This window comes from Salvia hispanica, chromosome 3 (genome assembly GCF_023119035.1).
Source record: "Salvia hispanica cultivar TCC Black 2014 chromosome 3, UniMelb_Shisp_WGS_1.0, whole genome shotgun sequence".
Taxonomy (NCBI): Eukaryota; Viridiplantae; Streptophyta; class Magnoliopsida; order Lamiales; family Lamiaceae; genus Salvia; species Salvia hispanica.
Genome location: NC_062967.1, coordinates 51,228,066 through 51,241,564, shown reverse-complemented (window position 1 = coordinate 51,241,564; position 13,499 = coordinate 51,228,066). Strand labels below are relative to the sequence as shown.

Here is a 13,499-nt window from a genome sequence, read left to right as displayed (position 1 = left end):
TATCACTAAGAGCATCCGCAGCGGTTGTCCGTAATACGGACGTCGTCTGTGCCGACAGTGCGTCATGCGCTGTCCGCCGTTGCGTAGCTGTCCGTGCCGACGGTAGGGCGCTGCTCGATAATAAAAGCACGTCTGTGCCGCTGAGCAGGGCGATGTAGCGTTGCATGATTGGCTCGTTTTTATTTCGATAAATTTATTTTTTAAAAAAAAATTCGTAAAAAAATAAAAAAATAATCCGAAAAAAAAAGAATAAAAAATATTTTCGGATTCCCAAAAATATAGCTGTTTCTTTACCATTTTTTCCAAATTTTTTTGATTTTAAAAAAAATTTATCCCAAAATTATTTTTAAATACTCACATTCATCATCCATTCTTTACATCAAATTATACTTCAAATTTTCGTGTATTTTAATGCATTTTAATATTGTGAAAATATTTTTATTTAAATTGAATAATGGAATGGTGGGACCCTTAAGTTTGTCCTTGTAGAAGGGCATGAATGTGGATGTTGTGCTCTTGCCTAAGAGCAAGGAGTAAAAAATGAATAAAAGTGGATCCGCACATACGTGTAGCTAGGGATGTCAATCGGGCCAGCCCACCGGGTTTCGCGCCAACCCTATTCAGGTTGCGGGTCAATCGGGTGCGGGCTAATCGGGCTGTGATTTTTTCGGGTTATAAGAGTTCAACCCTAACCCTAAAAGCTTGGGTTTCGGGCTAGCCCAGCGGGCTAATCGGGTTGCTACCGATAAAATTAACATGCGTTCAATCCAATAAATAATGGTGAAAATTAGCTATATTTATAAAATGTAAAATATTTAATTATGATAAATTTGAGATATATGCTTAAACTCAAACATAAACATGATCAAATACTAATCTTTGAGATTTATGCAAAATAAAACATAAACATTAAGAAATTTTAAAATATGTTTTAGAAATTTAAATATATTTTTTTAGTGAATTTGAAGTTTCTAATTTATATATCTATTATTATGTTAATAAAAATTTAATATATAAAATTGAAAGTTATTTTTTTAGCAATCTATATTATAAAATAACTAATAAAGTGTCAAATTAGAGTAAAAAAATAGAACAATAGAAATTTTATCGGATTTTCGGGCCAGCCCATCGGATTTTCCGGTCTAGCCCTAATGGGTTGCGGGTTAATCGGGTGCGGGCTAGTCGGGCTGTAATTTTATCGGGCTAGAAATTTTCAGCCCTAACCCTGTAAATTTGGCGGGCTATTCGGGCCGGCCCACGAATTGCGGGCTATATTGACATCACTACGTGTAGCAGACGATCAAGTTGAAACAATACCCAAAAAATGTTGTGTTGTGCATTGTTGCACAACGCCATGCACACCTACAACCATGAAAAATGTACAAGGCTGAGCATTCGTTTTTAAACTTGATTTTTGCTAAAACAAAAAAAAAGAGTTTGTAATTTTATTTTTAAAGAGATCTAATGAAAAACAACAGTTATAAAATTGAGATAAAAATTTGTAACATTAGAAATAATAATCAAAACTGAATTGAATTATCAGTAAAAAAAATCCAAAAAATTAAACCTAATTATTTTTTCATACAAAAGTCAATCAGTCATAGACAGATACAGAAAAACGAATTTTGAAAGAGAGAGAACTCTAATCCGAAGGCAAAATCTGAGAAAACCAATCTAAATTCAATATTTCGGTCGTTTAAAGAGATCTAATGAAAAACAACAGTTATAAAATCGAGATAAAAATTTGTAACATTAGAAATAATAATCAAAACTGAATTGAATGATCGGTAAAAAAATCCAAAAAATTAAAACATAATTATTTTTTTTATCATACAACAGTCAATCAGTCATAGACAGATCCAGAAAAACGAATTTTGAAAGAGAAAAACTCTAATCCGAAGGCAAAATCTGAGAAAACCAATCTAAATTCAATATTTCAGTCGTTTATGAATTTCAAAATTTATGCTCACCCCGACAAAAAAAATCACCAAAAAATGCATTTGCACGTATTCCTGCTTGACAACGACGATATAAAAACAACAATTGAAGGGGTAGTTAAAATTTTGACACAAGGATTTTGAAATTTTGAACAGAAAAATTAGTCAGCAGCAGCACACATGCCAAATTATTCTACTCCATAACAGAATGTAACAGTTAGGAAATCTAGTGAATAGCTTGATATACTTGAGCAAGCTCAAGCTAGAAATGCCAATATTAAGCCAAATTATTCTAAGCAACAGTACTTCCCATAAGGTATTAACAGGCTCCCAACGCTCTCATGTTAGCGTTCTTCTGTTACAAAGCCATGGAATGGATAGACGAGAGTAAGTTTGGCACATTTCCAGCTAGACATGCTACTAGTATAATAGGTGTACCCGCATATTTCAGGCATCTTGTTGAGACTTTTTGGCCTCCTGCTCTTTCCATTTATCAGGGGTCACAGCCTTTGTTATGGAGAGAGCGTGAATATGTTTCATCTCTTCCGCCAACGCAGCATTCACCAGCCGGTGCCTCTCCAGCAGTCTTTTTCCTTCAAATTCTTGTGATACAATCTCAATGCTGTAACTTGCACCACAACTAGCAACAAACATAAAGTTGGGTAAATACATGGATTATTACACTACAAATCATTATAGAAAGTTCAGATGTATTTGCATGTGTGCTTACCCCCCAGATGTGTCGATAACATCCTGAAATTAGAACAGATGAAAACAAAGGTAAGAATTCCAAGGAAGACAATAACGTCAATGAAATGCAATGAATTTTGAAAGCACAAAAAAAGTAATAGTTTCAAAAGATAACAGCATAGCATGGTTGTCCTCCATCCTCCCCCGACTACAAGTTTAAGTAAAGCCCTTCGACCCCAGACACGCATACAAACACAACCTCTTGCCTCGGACTCATTAAAAAACCTCAAACTGCACGAATCCATTAGAATCCGATGCATAGTTTTGATGACATCTCCCCACATATGTAAGCCACTTACAAAATTTGAAGACATTGTTACACTCCAGCTCGGTATAACTCGTTGATGAGGAAGCTTTGAGAAGATACAAGTACAATTATACATATCAATGAAATACCTCACAACCCCCTCCCCTCATAGCCAGAGCTTGATAAAAAAAATCCCTTGTGCTACTAGAAACTATTGAGCACTAAGCTCATATATAGCTGAATGATTTCATGGTTGTGTAAACAGTGAGTGATTTCAGTTAATGCTACATCAAACCATATTTAATCCTCAATCAGGTTGTGGAATGACTCTCAATATTTTTTCCCAGGCTCAACAGCAACGAACTCAAAATAGAGAACCCTAGAACCTAGTCTATAGATATATAACTCAATCCATACAAATACTCCCAGTGACATGTTCATTGATCAAAGGGAAGATCAAATTCAAATCTAAAACTGTAAAATTCTAATCATTATCCCCGAAATAGAAACGAGATTTGACCAACTCACACCTGCCACAGTCGTTATTCCCCCAAAATTAAGAGAATCACACATTAAATAGTAACATTCCAGAAACTAATCATTCAGCAGTAATAAAATGGATGGGGAAGGCAAAGAGAAGAGTGATAAATGAATATAGAAATTACAAGATGAGAAGGATTGAGCTTGGACTTCAAGGTTGATTCAACTTGCTCCTTGCTCACCGCCATCTCTGAGTCTGCGTTTTTTCTGTGCGTGGGTTTTAAGCTTCCAACTTTGTAAATAAAGATACTACTTTCTTCAAAACAAATGATTCTCTTTTGATATACAGAGAAGTCAAATGGGCTTCGCTTTGGGCTTAAATGGGCTCTGCGCTTGCTTTTGAAATTCATTTTGGCCCGTATTTTAATTGAATTTTATTATTTGAACTATTTAATACTAGTAGTAATAAAAAGATTAAATTATTATTCAAAACTGGATGATAGGAAAAATGGGGGAGGGTTTAGAGATTTTAGGAGATTACATTTTGAGGGAGAAAATCGGAGAGAGTGTGGTGTCGAAGGTGTGGAAAGCGAACCACAGAAGCAGCGGTGATGCGGTGGCTCTGAAGCAAATAGCGGCCACCAAGCTGACGTCACACCTCAGGAATTGCCTCGACTGCGAGCTCGCCTTCTTGTCCTCCGTTAACCACCCCAACATAATCCGCCTCCTCCATATCTTCACAGTAACCTCTTCCCTTTCGTTGCTTACAAATTGTCAATTTTGCTATGAATTTTTGTAATTAATTCACCTATTTTGAACTTTTTATGCAATAACATGTATTTTATGTAGAAGTTTCTATATTTAACTTGAGAGTGATCAGATAGGCTCAAGCTCACCTTAATAATTTGTCATGATTTGAACACCAGATTCTGATTTAGAGAGTTGTAAGAAATCTGGCTTCCTACAGATAGATAGACTTTCAGTTCTCAGGCTCAGCCCTTGTGTTTTGAACTTGTGAGCTCCAGCCTCCAAGGGTTTTACTACTTTTTACTTCATTTAGGTGCCGACGTGCCATTCGATTGCCATGACTAAATATCACGTGATTATCCATCTAGAATTGAGTTGTGAGATTATTTTAGTGTGAGAGGGTGGCTATGACTAATTATCACATGATTATCCATCGAGGATTAAGTTGTGAGATTCAATCTCGTGAACTAAAAATCTTGCAAACTGAACAGTATCAGGATTATGTTATCCTTGTCATGGAGTTTTGCGAGGGGGGGAATTTAGCTTCTTTCATCCGACTCCACGGCAGAGTTCAACAGTGTCTAGCCAAAAGATTCATGCAGCAGCTAGGTAAAATTTTGTTCAACCGCTAAACGTAAGTATATATATTACTTATTTGATATAAACTTAGAGTATCAGGTAATGGCCTCCAAGTGTTGAAACAGAATCATATTGTTCACCGTGATCTCAAGCCTGAGGTATGTCCCTATTTCAAGCTCAACTGTTATTATTTGCCCATCATGTTCAGACAACTCAACAACGTGTCTCTTCCCTGCAACCATCTCAGAATATACTCTTGTCTGGCTCTGAGTATGACCCGGTTCTAAAAATTGCTGATTTTGGACTATCAAGGTAATACTGCTAAAAGATCTAGACGCAAATATGCTAATTACTACTAAGAGGCCATCTATTATCAGTTTAACTTGGTTTTTTTCGTTTGGGGCTCAGGATATTACTACCTGATGATTCTGCACAGACAGTGTGTGGATCTGTATTTTACATGGCTCCAGAAATTCTACAGTTCCAGAGATACAATCACAAGGTTTGTTATATTTCTTGACTAGATTATAGTATTATGAAAGACTAATGATCTAAGCTTCTTGATAGGTCGATATGTGGAGTGTTGGTGCAATTCTTTTCGAACTTCTTAATGGTTACCCCCCTTTTCATGGCAGGAGTAGGGTTCAGGTAGCATGTGAAATCATTTCAACTGGCAGACTTCAGCTCTCTCTAATATAGACTAACACTTTTGAGATTGTGTTCATTTTAATAGTATTACTACATTTTTTCTTAAATATAGTCTCTCTCTTAAGTAAAGTGTTATCCAGCTTCTGCAGAATATCAAGAAGTCTACCTCTCTTCCATTCGCTCCTTTAATTCTTCCACAGTTGCATCCTGATTGTGTTGACTTGTGTTCGCGGTTGCTATCTATTAGTCCAGGTCTAAGCTCTATACAAACTGAAACAGTTCGAGTATAGCGAGTCACAATATGAGCTTTCTTTGCAGATGGTCGTCTATCATTCGAGGAATTTTATCAACACAACTTCTTAAATCATTGAAGTTGGAGTAGTTTCCCAACTGATGAAGTAAGTAAAAGCTTAAAGCTGTATTTTCTTACTAGGAATTTCTATTTGTCTTATCATACATATGTTGACGAGCTTGATAATCATCAGGTACCGTTGTAATCTGCTGTCATTGCCATAATCATAGCATGTTCAGTTATTTCAAGCATAGCAAGTAAAAGCTGCACCGGCTTATTGATATCAAGAACAAACGCCCATCTGCTTGAGCTACCTGTGACACCTTTTCCAATTGACCTTTGCGACATACTCAAGATACGTTTATGGGCTGAGGTGTCACTGTGATAATAATCATAATGCCACCACATGAAGAGGGATGATGTTACATGAAAGTAACTCTCTTGGTGTTTTTACCTGAACAATGGATCCATGATTTCTGCTTGTTCAGTCCACGGTGGTTTTAATCTCATCTGAGCTCTGATTTGACCATATCAGAAGGTATCACAGGCTCAGGCTGAGGGCGGCTTGCGACTGGACTGTTGAAGAACGGAATGTTATCAACTCGTTGAGGCCATGTACTATTATTATTCCTTCTGTAAAATGTTCTGTTCATTTGTACCTTCAATATCCTCAACGAGTAATAATTGGAGATTAGTGAAGAGTCATGGATTAAGGCTTCTTATTTATCTGCACAGTTTTGTCTTTAAAGAGTAATTCGGCCTTCTATCGTATGAGAATAAGATATGGAGACCCTAAATGAAACACAGTGGAAACTATAAATAGCATTTTGGATGACAAAATTCCAATCCAAAGTTGAAGATTAATGGGGTGCTATTTCCTGCTTAGATTCCATCCATAAAGCAAAAGAAATATCACCATCTTCTCATAGCAACATTCTTCTCAACTGCAATTATACAACTCTATATACACAGCTTTATTTACATAACTTAACCAACCTTTACAATAAGTTTTATGCCCAACTTTCGTAGTTAGATCAGACGCCAAATCTGGCCTCACTGTCAAAATCATATATGTACACAGAAAATGGACGATTTCACCAAGATCTTGAAACAAAATTAAACGAACCATGGCAAACACATTCTGTACAGATAGATCTTTACTATAGGGATGACCTTAACTTATACTTGCATGAACCCGCTTAGCAGAGCTGAGACCTCAGGATTTACTTCAATTTAAGCAACGAATCTTTCATTTTTCTGTAGCCATGGAGCTCCTCCAGAGCATTAGCTGTAGTCTTGGATGTCACGAGCCCAAGCCCAGATGACACACTATTTGAAGCAGAAGACTGCTGGACTCTTGGCTCTTCAGATATTTCAGTTGTGTCCTTGATACTGTTGGTCGGTGTCTGAAGCGTGGAGCCCTGTAGATCTTGGTGGAGAGGTGGTGCTTTCTTCAGCATACGAACAAGAGCACCGACAGCAGCATCTTGTGATCTTTTAACAAATAAATTACCCCCGGGCTCATTCGGATGTCCTGGCAGCTCAAACAAACCTGACCTGTCAGAACCATCCAGGACTGGTTAGTTCAAGTTCATTTCAAGCAGCCATTTAAGTACTACATCCTATTTCAGGTCATGAAGATCAAACTTGAACTTAGAATAAGGCACAAATTAATTGTCTTGGTGCAGACTGAATGTATATCTGGCTAGTTTGTTCACATTAGTAGAAATGGCAAAACAACACTACAACCTCAAAATGTAATCGACATCCAAGCCAACAAAATTCAGCACATAATATTTGAACAGTTTGGTCTAAAGCATGCCCCAGTAATTAGTAATCAGCTTTACTACATTATACAAAAGACTGAACTTCACCTTTTCAATTAATATTAAAAACAGTAGTTGTGACAGGATCAAACATTTTTTCTTCAGATCAGTAGCATATGCAAGCGCATAAAAAAGAGAAGGATCATACATCAAAGTATGTTATCTTCCTCACATTTCCAGATATAGAATTGACGGCCAGTGATTATTGGCCTATCATTATTCAATTGATATTGAAGTAGTTGAATGGATATAGTCATTAGGACGCTACAATCTTGAATGATTTGTAATGATTATTTTTTCATTAACAGGCTGAAAAAGGCTGTACTATATAATGTACATATCATGGAGATTGTGCTTGTGCACTGGGACTAACATATGTGAGAATTTTGAGGACTGGTTAAAACTTGAAAGTTAGCTGAAAGTCCTGTTAGCAATATGTTGTAGATTTTCAATTAATCTTATGATTGGGAGTACAGTTAATAACCTTTATATTGTCCACAAGAGTATGCAACTATGATGTGAATGTGTAATTCATGAACCCTTACAAAATGCAAATCATGAACTGGAGATTAAGTGATTAACACATTGCGTATATGAAAGTGCAATTCCTGAAATGATTGGGTTGTAGGAGGCATGTCAGATGGTGTTCTACAAACATTATGGTGGTGGTAGCTCAGGAAAAAGGTTTATCTAAGTTCTAGCATAAAGGTGCAAGAGTAGGCCACATTTGAATTAAATACTAAGTTCTCATTGTGGTCGCCTAGCACCTTTTATGCTATCAATGAGCAAATTAATACAGTGCAGAGGTGGTTAATTGCACGTGATCTTTGGTTGATATATAATGACTGGATATTTTTTAATTTACACTTTAGAATTCAGAAATCAGAAGTATATTACTTAAACAACCAGAAGAGTGTCTATGCCGAGAACAGTTGAGGAAACGTGAGGTTTTGATTAGAGCAAGCAAACTTATGGCAACATGAGTTATACAAACACTAGTTAATGCTTCATCTTTTGCAGAGTTATGAATAATGAACATCAAAGACCAATCCTGGTGATGAAAACAAAACAATAGCTTAATCAATTTTCTTTCCAAAGAATGTCATGAGAATCTCACAAAGTAACATCTAGGACCAAACAATTTGGGGGAGCTAGTAGAGTGAGGTGTACAATATATCTGAAAGCATACCATATAGTAACTTCACTAGCAAACTTAGTTTCTGTCTCCCTAACCAGAACTTTTAAATAGGATGAGAAGAGATTAAAGTACTTTAAAATAATTTACATATGCAGCTTTTGAAAAAGAAAATTCTTCAGAATCTTAAGTTTGCTAGAAATAATTACTATTCCTAATTCCAAAGAGGTGCTAATCCTAGGCACAAATATATCTTCCCCCTTCAAGGAACTCCAGGTTGCTGATGCATTCAGTAGGCTAATCACACATATCTCAGATGTATAACACCAAAATATCTAAACATGGAGAAGCATGTTCTATTTGTGCAATTGGGAAAATTAAAGTACTGTACAAGGTTGCACAATTACCTGGAACTTGGATCGAGTATTTCGTCATCCTCGACAACAAATGGTCCATCATCATAATCATCCTGAAATGATAACCTACTGGAAAATGATTTAGATGGTGAGCTATTCACTGATGGTCTTGCCCCAGGTATCTGGTGTGGTCTATCCTTGCTGAACGAGAGTAACTGCAGCATGAAGCACTACTTAGTAAAGCATTTGTCACAAACTGAAAAAATTATAATCTACACTATAATCAAACTACATGCCTTGTCAGCTGTTGAGGTTGGCCTCACATGTGCAATGTTCTCAGCAGCTGATAGTAGAGTAGCTTTCATGGGAGGTGAAGGGGGCATCAATTGTTTGTTTGGCAGTGAAGGCATGCTAGAAAGTCTTGTCACAGGTATGCTAACAGGAGCACTTTCACACCGCAAAAGAGCTTTAGATATATGACTATTGGGAACATAGGTGGGTGGTGATGGAGATGGAGATGGTGAAAACACAGGGGAAGGCCAATACTCATCATAACTTGGAGTCTTCATGTAAGCGACAAGTGTTTCATCAGGTACATGATGAGGCAAGGATGGTGGTGGGAGACGACGGCAGCGCTGTTTTGCTAAAGAGGCATGGGAATCGGAGTATGTTGGCGAAGGTGAAGGCGAGGGGTTAGCTGAAGGTGGGGATGCTCGATACAAGTCATAACTCCAACTATGCCTCCTTCCAAATGGAGACGAAGATGGGGAGCTCTGTGATACAAAACCAGAAGGAAACCTTTTCAGTGGTTCCGCCATGGGACTCCCAACATATTCTGGAATGAACTGCGGTGATATAGGAGTCGAAGGATCCAAACCCATATCCACTACAGATGACCGATACAATACTGAGAGGCAAAGCCTGCCACAAGAAGTGTCAACCGGAGTAAATACAAATCGCTGCATATCTGCCTCTTCTCTGCGGGTGAACGGCTCAACAAAAGACGAAACACGATGGGCAAGATTATACATCCTAATATGAGCCGATGAAGTGAGATCCCGAAACAGCTTATAAGCTGGCAAAAGCCTAACTGTGGCATACAGAGACCTCAACAACAGTATAGACTTCTTATACAAAGCATGAGAGCTCGTACAATTCGACCTCTTCTTACTCCCAGTAGAGCCACCATTCTTCTTACTCTCATATTGCAAAACCCATCTCTCAATAATCCTCTCATTCTTCCCTTCACACCCAAACTCCTCATTATCCGAGCCATAGTAGTGCCTCTCCTTCCCCGACACAAACCCCGTTTTCGGGGAGAAATTCAAAGGATCCCAATCAATAGGCCTCTGCATTAGTATAACATCAACGATCATAGGCTCAAGGTTACTCTGGCGCCAAAAGTCTATGTTCTCTAAGGCAGCAGGGCAATCCCTAAGTGCTAAATTAAACCACTTATCCCGAGGCCTAAAACTGGAAGAAGACGAGGAAGAAGAGGAGGGAGACAGCGAGGACAAAACCTGCTCCCCGCTGTAATTGCGAGAGGAGACATAAGGGCAGCGCGATTCGAGAATTATGTGGAGGCTTTTGGCGAAAAACTCGGTGATAATCTGTTCCATTTTGGCTCGCTCCGAATGAGTGTTCCCGTGAGAAGAAGCCATTGATATTTTAACAGAAAATCCCCAATTAAACCTAAAAACAACTTCACGGAATCAAATACTAATATCGAAACATAAGATAACAGAAACAGAGATGAACCGTGACGGCGGCCGAGGAGTGATCGTGGACTGCTTCAATGGGGATTGCTTCAAAAGAGGGGTTTGAGGGTATTTCCGTCCGTTGAAGTCGCTGTGTATGTTAGAGTTCAGATGAGAGAGAGAGAGAGAGAGAGAGAGAGAGAGAGAGACAGAGACAATGAAGTGGTTTATCTTGATTTTGATTTTGGGACTGAGAAAGTCAAGTGTGTTTATTTTTTGAACTTTTTAAATTGTTTGATTATATATATTTTGATTTGTTGGTTACATCTATACAATTAAATTATGGTGAGGTTAAGGCATACTTGCATAAGAAATCATATATAGAGATAAAAATTACTCTATAACACATAAAATAATTAACAAATGGAGTATAAAAACTTATCAAATGTAACTCGATAAATGAGACAGTGAACTAGTAGTACTATAAATTAGGTCTTCTAGCTTTTTCAATTTCTAATAAATTTTAATATCATAGGTAGTCCTTAGAATAGGTTAATCATATTTCAGTTATTCTTGCTTTATTTTGTAACCTTTTGTTCTAATTGAGAGATTTAAGCATGCAGAGTAGTTGGGAAGGATGTTATGGCAGGAGTTGCAAAATTTTAGAAGAAATTGACGATACAATTGCAACATAGTTTCAAGATGCAAGAACACTTAGGTCGTATTCGCCTTCTCAGAGTGAAAATGAAAAAAATAAAACTTGAGAGAAATGATGGCAGTGAGGTCCACTAATTTGATGTTAATACCGGTTGTTCATTCTCCATGATGTGCATCCAGAAATGGGTTTCATTGCACATTTCATATGCTGCTAGTGTTTGCCAAGCCCTCATCATCTTCATTTGAGCACTCTTTCAATTCCGGCGCCGCTGCGCACCATCGGCAGAAAAGTGGTTGCTACAATAGCGACTGCGGTTGCGACCGCCACCGCTGTCATTGGCGGTGCTCAAAAAGGCCACACGGAGAGATAGACTACACGGAGAGATAGACTATACTTGTGCAAATTTTGTATGACATGTGTGATAACGAAAAATAAGAATCGGAGAAATGAAAAGCGAGGTGATTCGTGTGTTTGTATTAGTTTGACGAGATAGAGTTATGGTATCAGACCTTCGAGGGCCCTCCATAAATGAAGCACACACACCGAACAACCATTAATGGCCCGATTTGAGGCTATTTCGAGCCATTACTGTATGATCGAGCATGCCCTTAACTTAAATAAACAAGGATTATCGTGTTTGAGTTAATATTTATGAGAGACGTGGCGTTGATTCAGCTAACACGGTTTCTTAATTATGCTATAACAATCTCCCCAATTTCTTCAACGACGATTTTGTCGCTGACTATCAATCATTGAGCGACATCAAATTGGCACTAAAGCTCATCATAGACAACAATAGGATAGAGCTGATGTCGCAAACCCAAAATTGACTTGAACACTGAATTAGTAGTAGTCTCATGATTGATCAAGATTGATCAAGATTCTACGGCTTTTTCGTAACCCAATAATTAACAAAGAACTCGCAGCGTGGAAACCAACTGTCATTGGACATTGCAACAAAAATCGCCAGTAACTAAAATTGGTTTAGTTCAAATGTTTCAAGATCATCTTAAATAAAGAATGTCAAGAATGTATTATATTTTTTATAAAATGTTTGGATGTTTTATTTGTTTATCAACATAATAAATAAATTATTTTAATCTTGGCTATTTACTTGACAACTCCATCCAAAAAGGACGAAAAATAGTTTGCAAGACTAAAACTTATTATTTCTGAATTTTAATAAAAACAATTTGTCACATTAGCTATAATTTTTTTAGAAGGAAATAAAATTTAAGTCAACTACAAAATTAGTCTCTACATATATTAAGTAAACGCTAGAGATACCCATATTTGAAGAAAAAAGAAAGGCATTATAAGCCTCTACGTATTAGTATAATATAATATCAAATACTTTTTTACTATTTCGAGTCATTCATGTCATTCCCCTCAATTTTTATCCAAAATATATTGACATTATAGTATGTCTAACCCCTTCTCATCATTCATGTCATTCCCCTCAATTTTTATCCAAAATATATTGACATTATAGTATGTCTAACCCCTTCTCATCATTGTATGCCTGACCCCTTCTCTTCAATTCTGACACTGACATCCGTCCGCTATTAGGAGCCTAATTTCTTGGCGGTACGGATTTTAAATATGAGTCTCACTTGTATATATTAGTTTTAAATAAAATGTCAGTGGAATAAGTTAGTGGAATGTGAGACCCTATTATCATTTATGATAAAAGTGAACAATGCAATCTTATTCGTAGATAGACTAAAATGGAAAAACAAGACTCCTATTCGCAGACGGAGAGAGTATATTTTAAAAATTGTTTATTTTTTTTATCAAATTAGTAAATTATTCTAACTCTATTTATGGGGAGTTACAAAATCACAAATAATATCTAAAAAGGTACTCCATCTTTTATGGTAACTTTCAAAATTTATGTACAATCACAGACGAAGAGTGGGATACAAATTTACTCTATTTTATTTTGTTTTATTTTATTGTTACTACTATTATTAAGCATTACTATTAAAAAATTCTAGAAATTTATGTATCCCCTCCGCCAGCCAGCCCTTCTCTAATGTTTTCTTTTGTTCATTTTTTACTGACAAAATATATGTTTCTTTCTTCTTTAATTGATTTTTTGTGGTTTTGGGTTTGTATAATTATTTAGAGAATAACGTTATAAATAT

General features: G+C 36.8%; 3 protein-coding genes across 4 annotated transcripts; 1 reads left to right on the top strand and 2 right to left on the bottom strand.

The window, feature by feature from the left end:
* Positions 1–2,154: 2,154 nt before the first annotated feature.
* Positions 2,155–3,742, bottom strand: LOC125215013 (protein BOLA2). The gene is made up of 3 exons (XM_048116291.1): positions 3,600–3,742; positions 2,668–2,690; positions 2,155–2,577 (listed from the first exon to the last, which is right to left on the bottom strand). The coding sequence occupies exons 1-3, from the start codon at positions 3,660–3,662 to the stop codon at positions 2,385–2,387; spliced, it is 279 nt and encodes a 92-aa protein (XP_047972248.1). The 5' UTR covers positions 3,663–3,742; the 3' UTR covers positions 2,155–2,384.
* Positions 3,743–3,897: 155 nt separating this feature from the next.
* On the top strand, positions 3,898–6,381 carry LOC125215012 (serine/threonine-protein kinase ATG1t). The gene is made up of 9 exons (XM_048116290.1): positions 3,898–4,156; positions 4,653–4,770; positions 4,840–4,898; positions 4,988–5,052; positions 5,149–5,242; positions 5,308–5,388; positions 5,529–5,640; positions 5,707–5,786; positions 5,874–6,381. The coding sequence occupies exons 1-8, from the start codon at positions 3,911–3,913 to the stop codon at positions 5,757–5,759; spliced, it is 828 nt and encodes a 275-aa protein (XP_047972247.1). The 5' UTR covers positions 3,898–3,910; the 3' UTR covers positions 5,760–5,786; positions 5,874–6,381.
* Positions 6,382–6,630: 249 nt separating this feature from the next.
* On the bottom strand, positions 6,631–10,928 carry LOC125215011 (autophagy-related protein 13b). 2 transcript variants are annotated; one of them, XM_048116289.1, is made up of 4 exons: positions 10,756–10,928; positions 9,294–10,689; positions 9,049–9,212; positions 6,631–7,237 (listed from the first exon to the last, which is right to left on the bottom strand). In XM_048116289.1, exons 2-4 carry the CDS (start codon positions 10,656–10,658, stop codon positions 6,904–6,906), a joined length of 1,863 nt encoding a protein of 620 aa, XP_047972246.1. In that variant the 5' UTR covers positions 10,659–10,689; positions 10,756–10,928; the 3' UTR covers positions 6,631–6,903. The 2 variants fall into 2 exon arrangements, with proteins under 2 accessions (XP_047972246.1, XP_047972245.1); XM_048116288.1 differs by having other exon boundaries at positions 9,294–10,928.
* Positions 10,929–13,499: the final 2,571 nt, after the last annotated feature.

Coding starts and splice junctions, on each gene's coding strand:
- LOC125215013 (XM_048116291.1), bottom strand. CDS start 3,662: ATGGCGGTGAGCAAGGAGCAAGTTGAATCAACCTTGAAGTCCAAGCTC. Junction 2,691..3,599: donor AGCTCAATCCTTCTCATCTT/GTAATTTCTATA, acceptor TTCTAATTTCAG/GATGTTATCGACACATCTGG. Junction 2,578..2,667: donor GTTATCGACACATCTGGGGG/GTAAGCACACAT, acceptor GTTTGTTGCTAG/TTGTGGTGCAAGTTACAGCA.
- LOC125215011 (XM_048116288.1), bottom strand. CDS start 10,658: ATGGCTTCTTCTCACGGGAACACTCATTCGGAGCGAGCCAAAATGGAA. Junction 9,213..9,293: donor CAACCTCAACAGCTGACAAG/GCATGTAGTTTG, acceptor TTCATGCTGCAG/TTACTCTCGTTCAGCAAGGA. Junction 7,238..9,048: donor ATACTCGATCCAAGTTCCAG/GTAATTGTGCAA, acceptor TGGTTCTGACAG/GTCAGGTTTGTTTGAGCTGC.
- LOC125215012 (XM_048116290.1), top strand. CDS start 3,911: ATGATAGGAAAAATGGGGGAGGGTTTAGAGATTTTAGGAGATTACATT. Junction 5,389..5,528: donor ATGGCAGGAGTAGGGTTCAG/GTAGCATGTGAA, acceptor AGTGTTATCCAG/CTTCTGCAGAATATCAAGAA. Junction 5,641..5,706: donor GTTGCTATCTATTAGTCCAG/GTCTAAGCTCTA, acceptor CTTTCTTTGCAG/ATGGTCGTCTATCATTCGAG.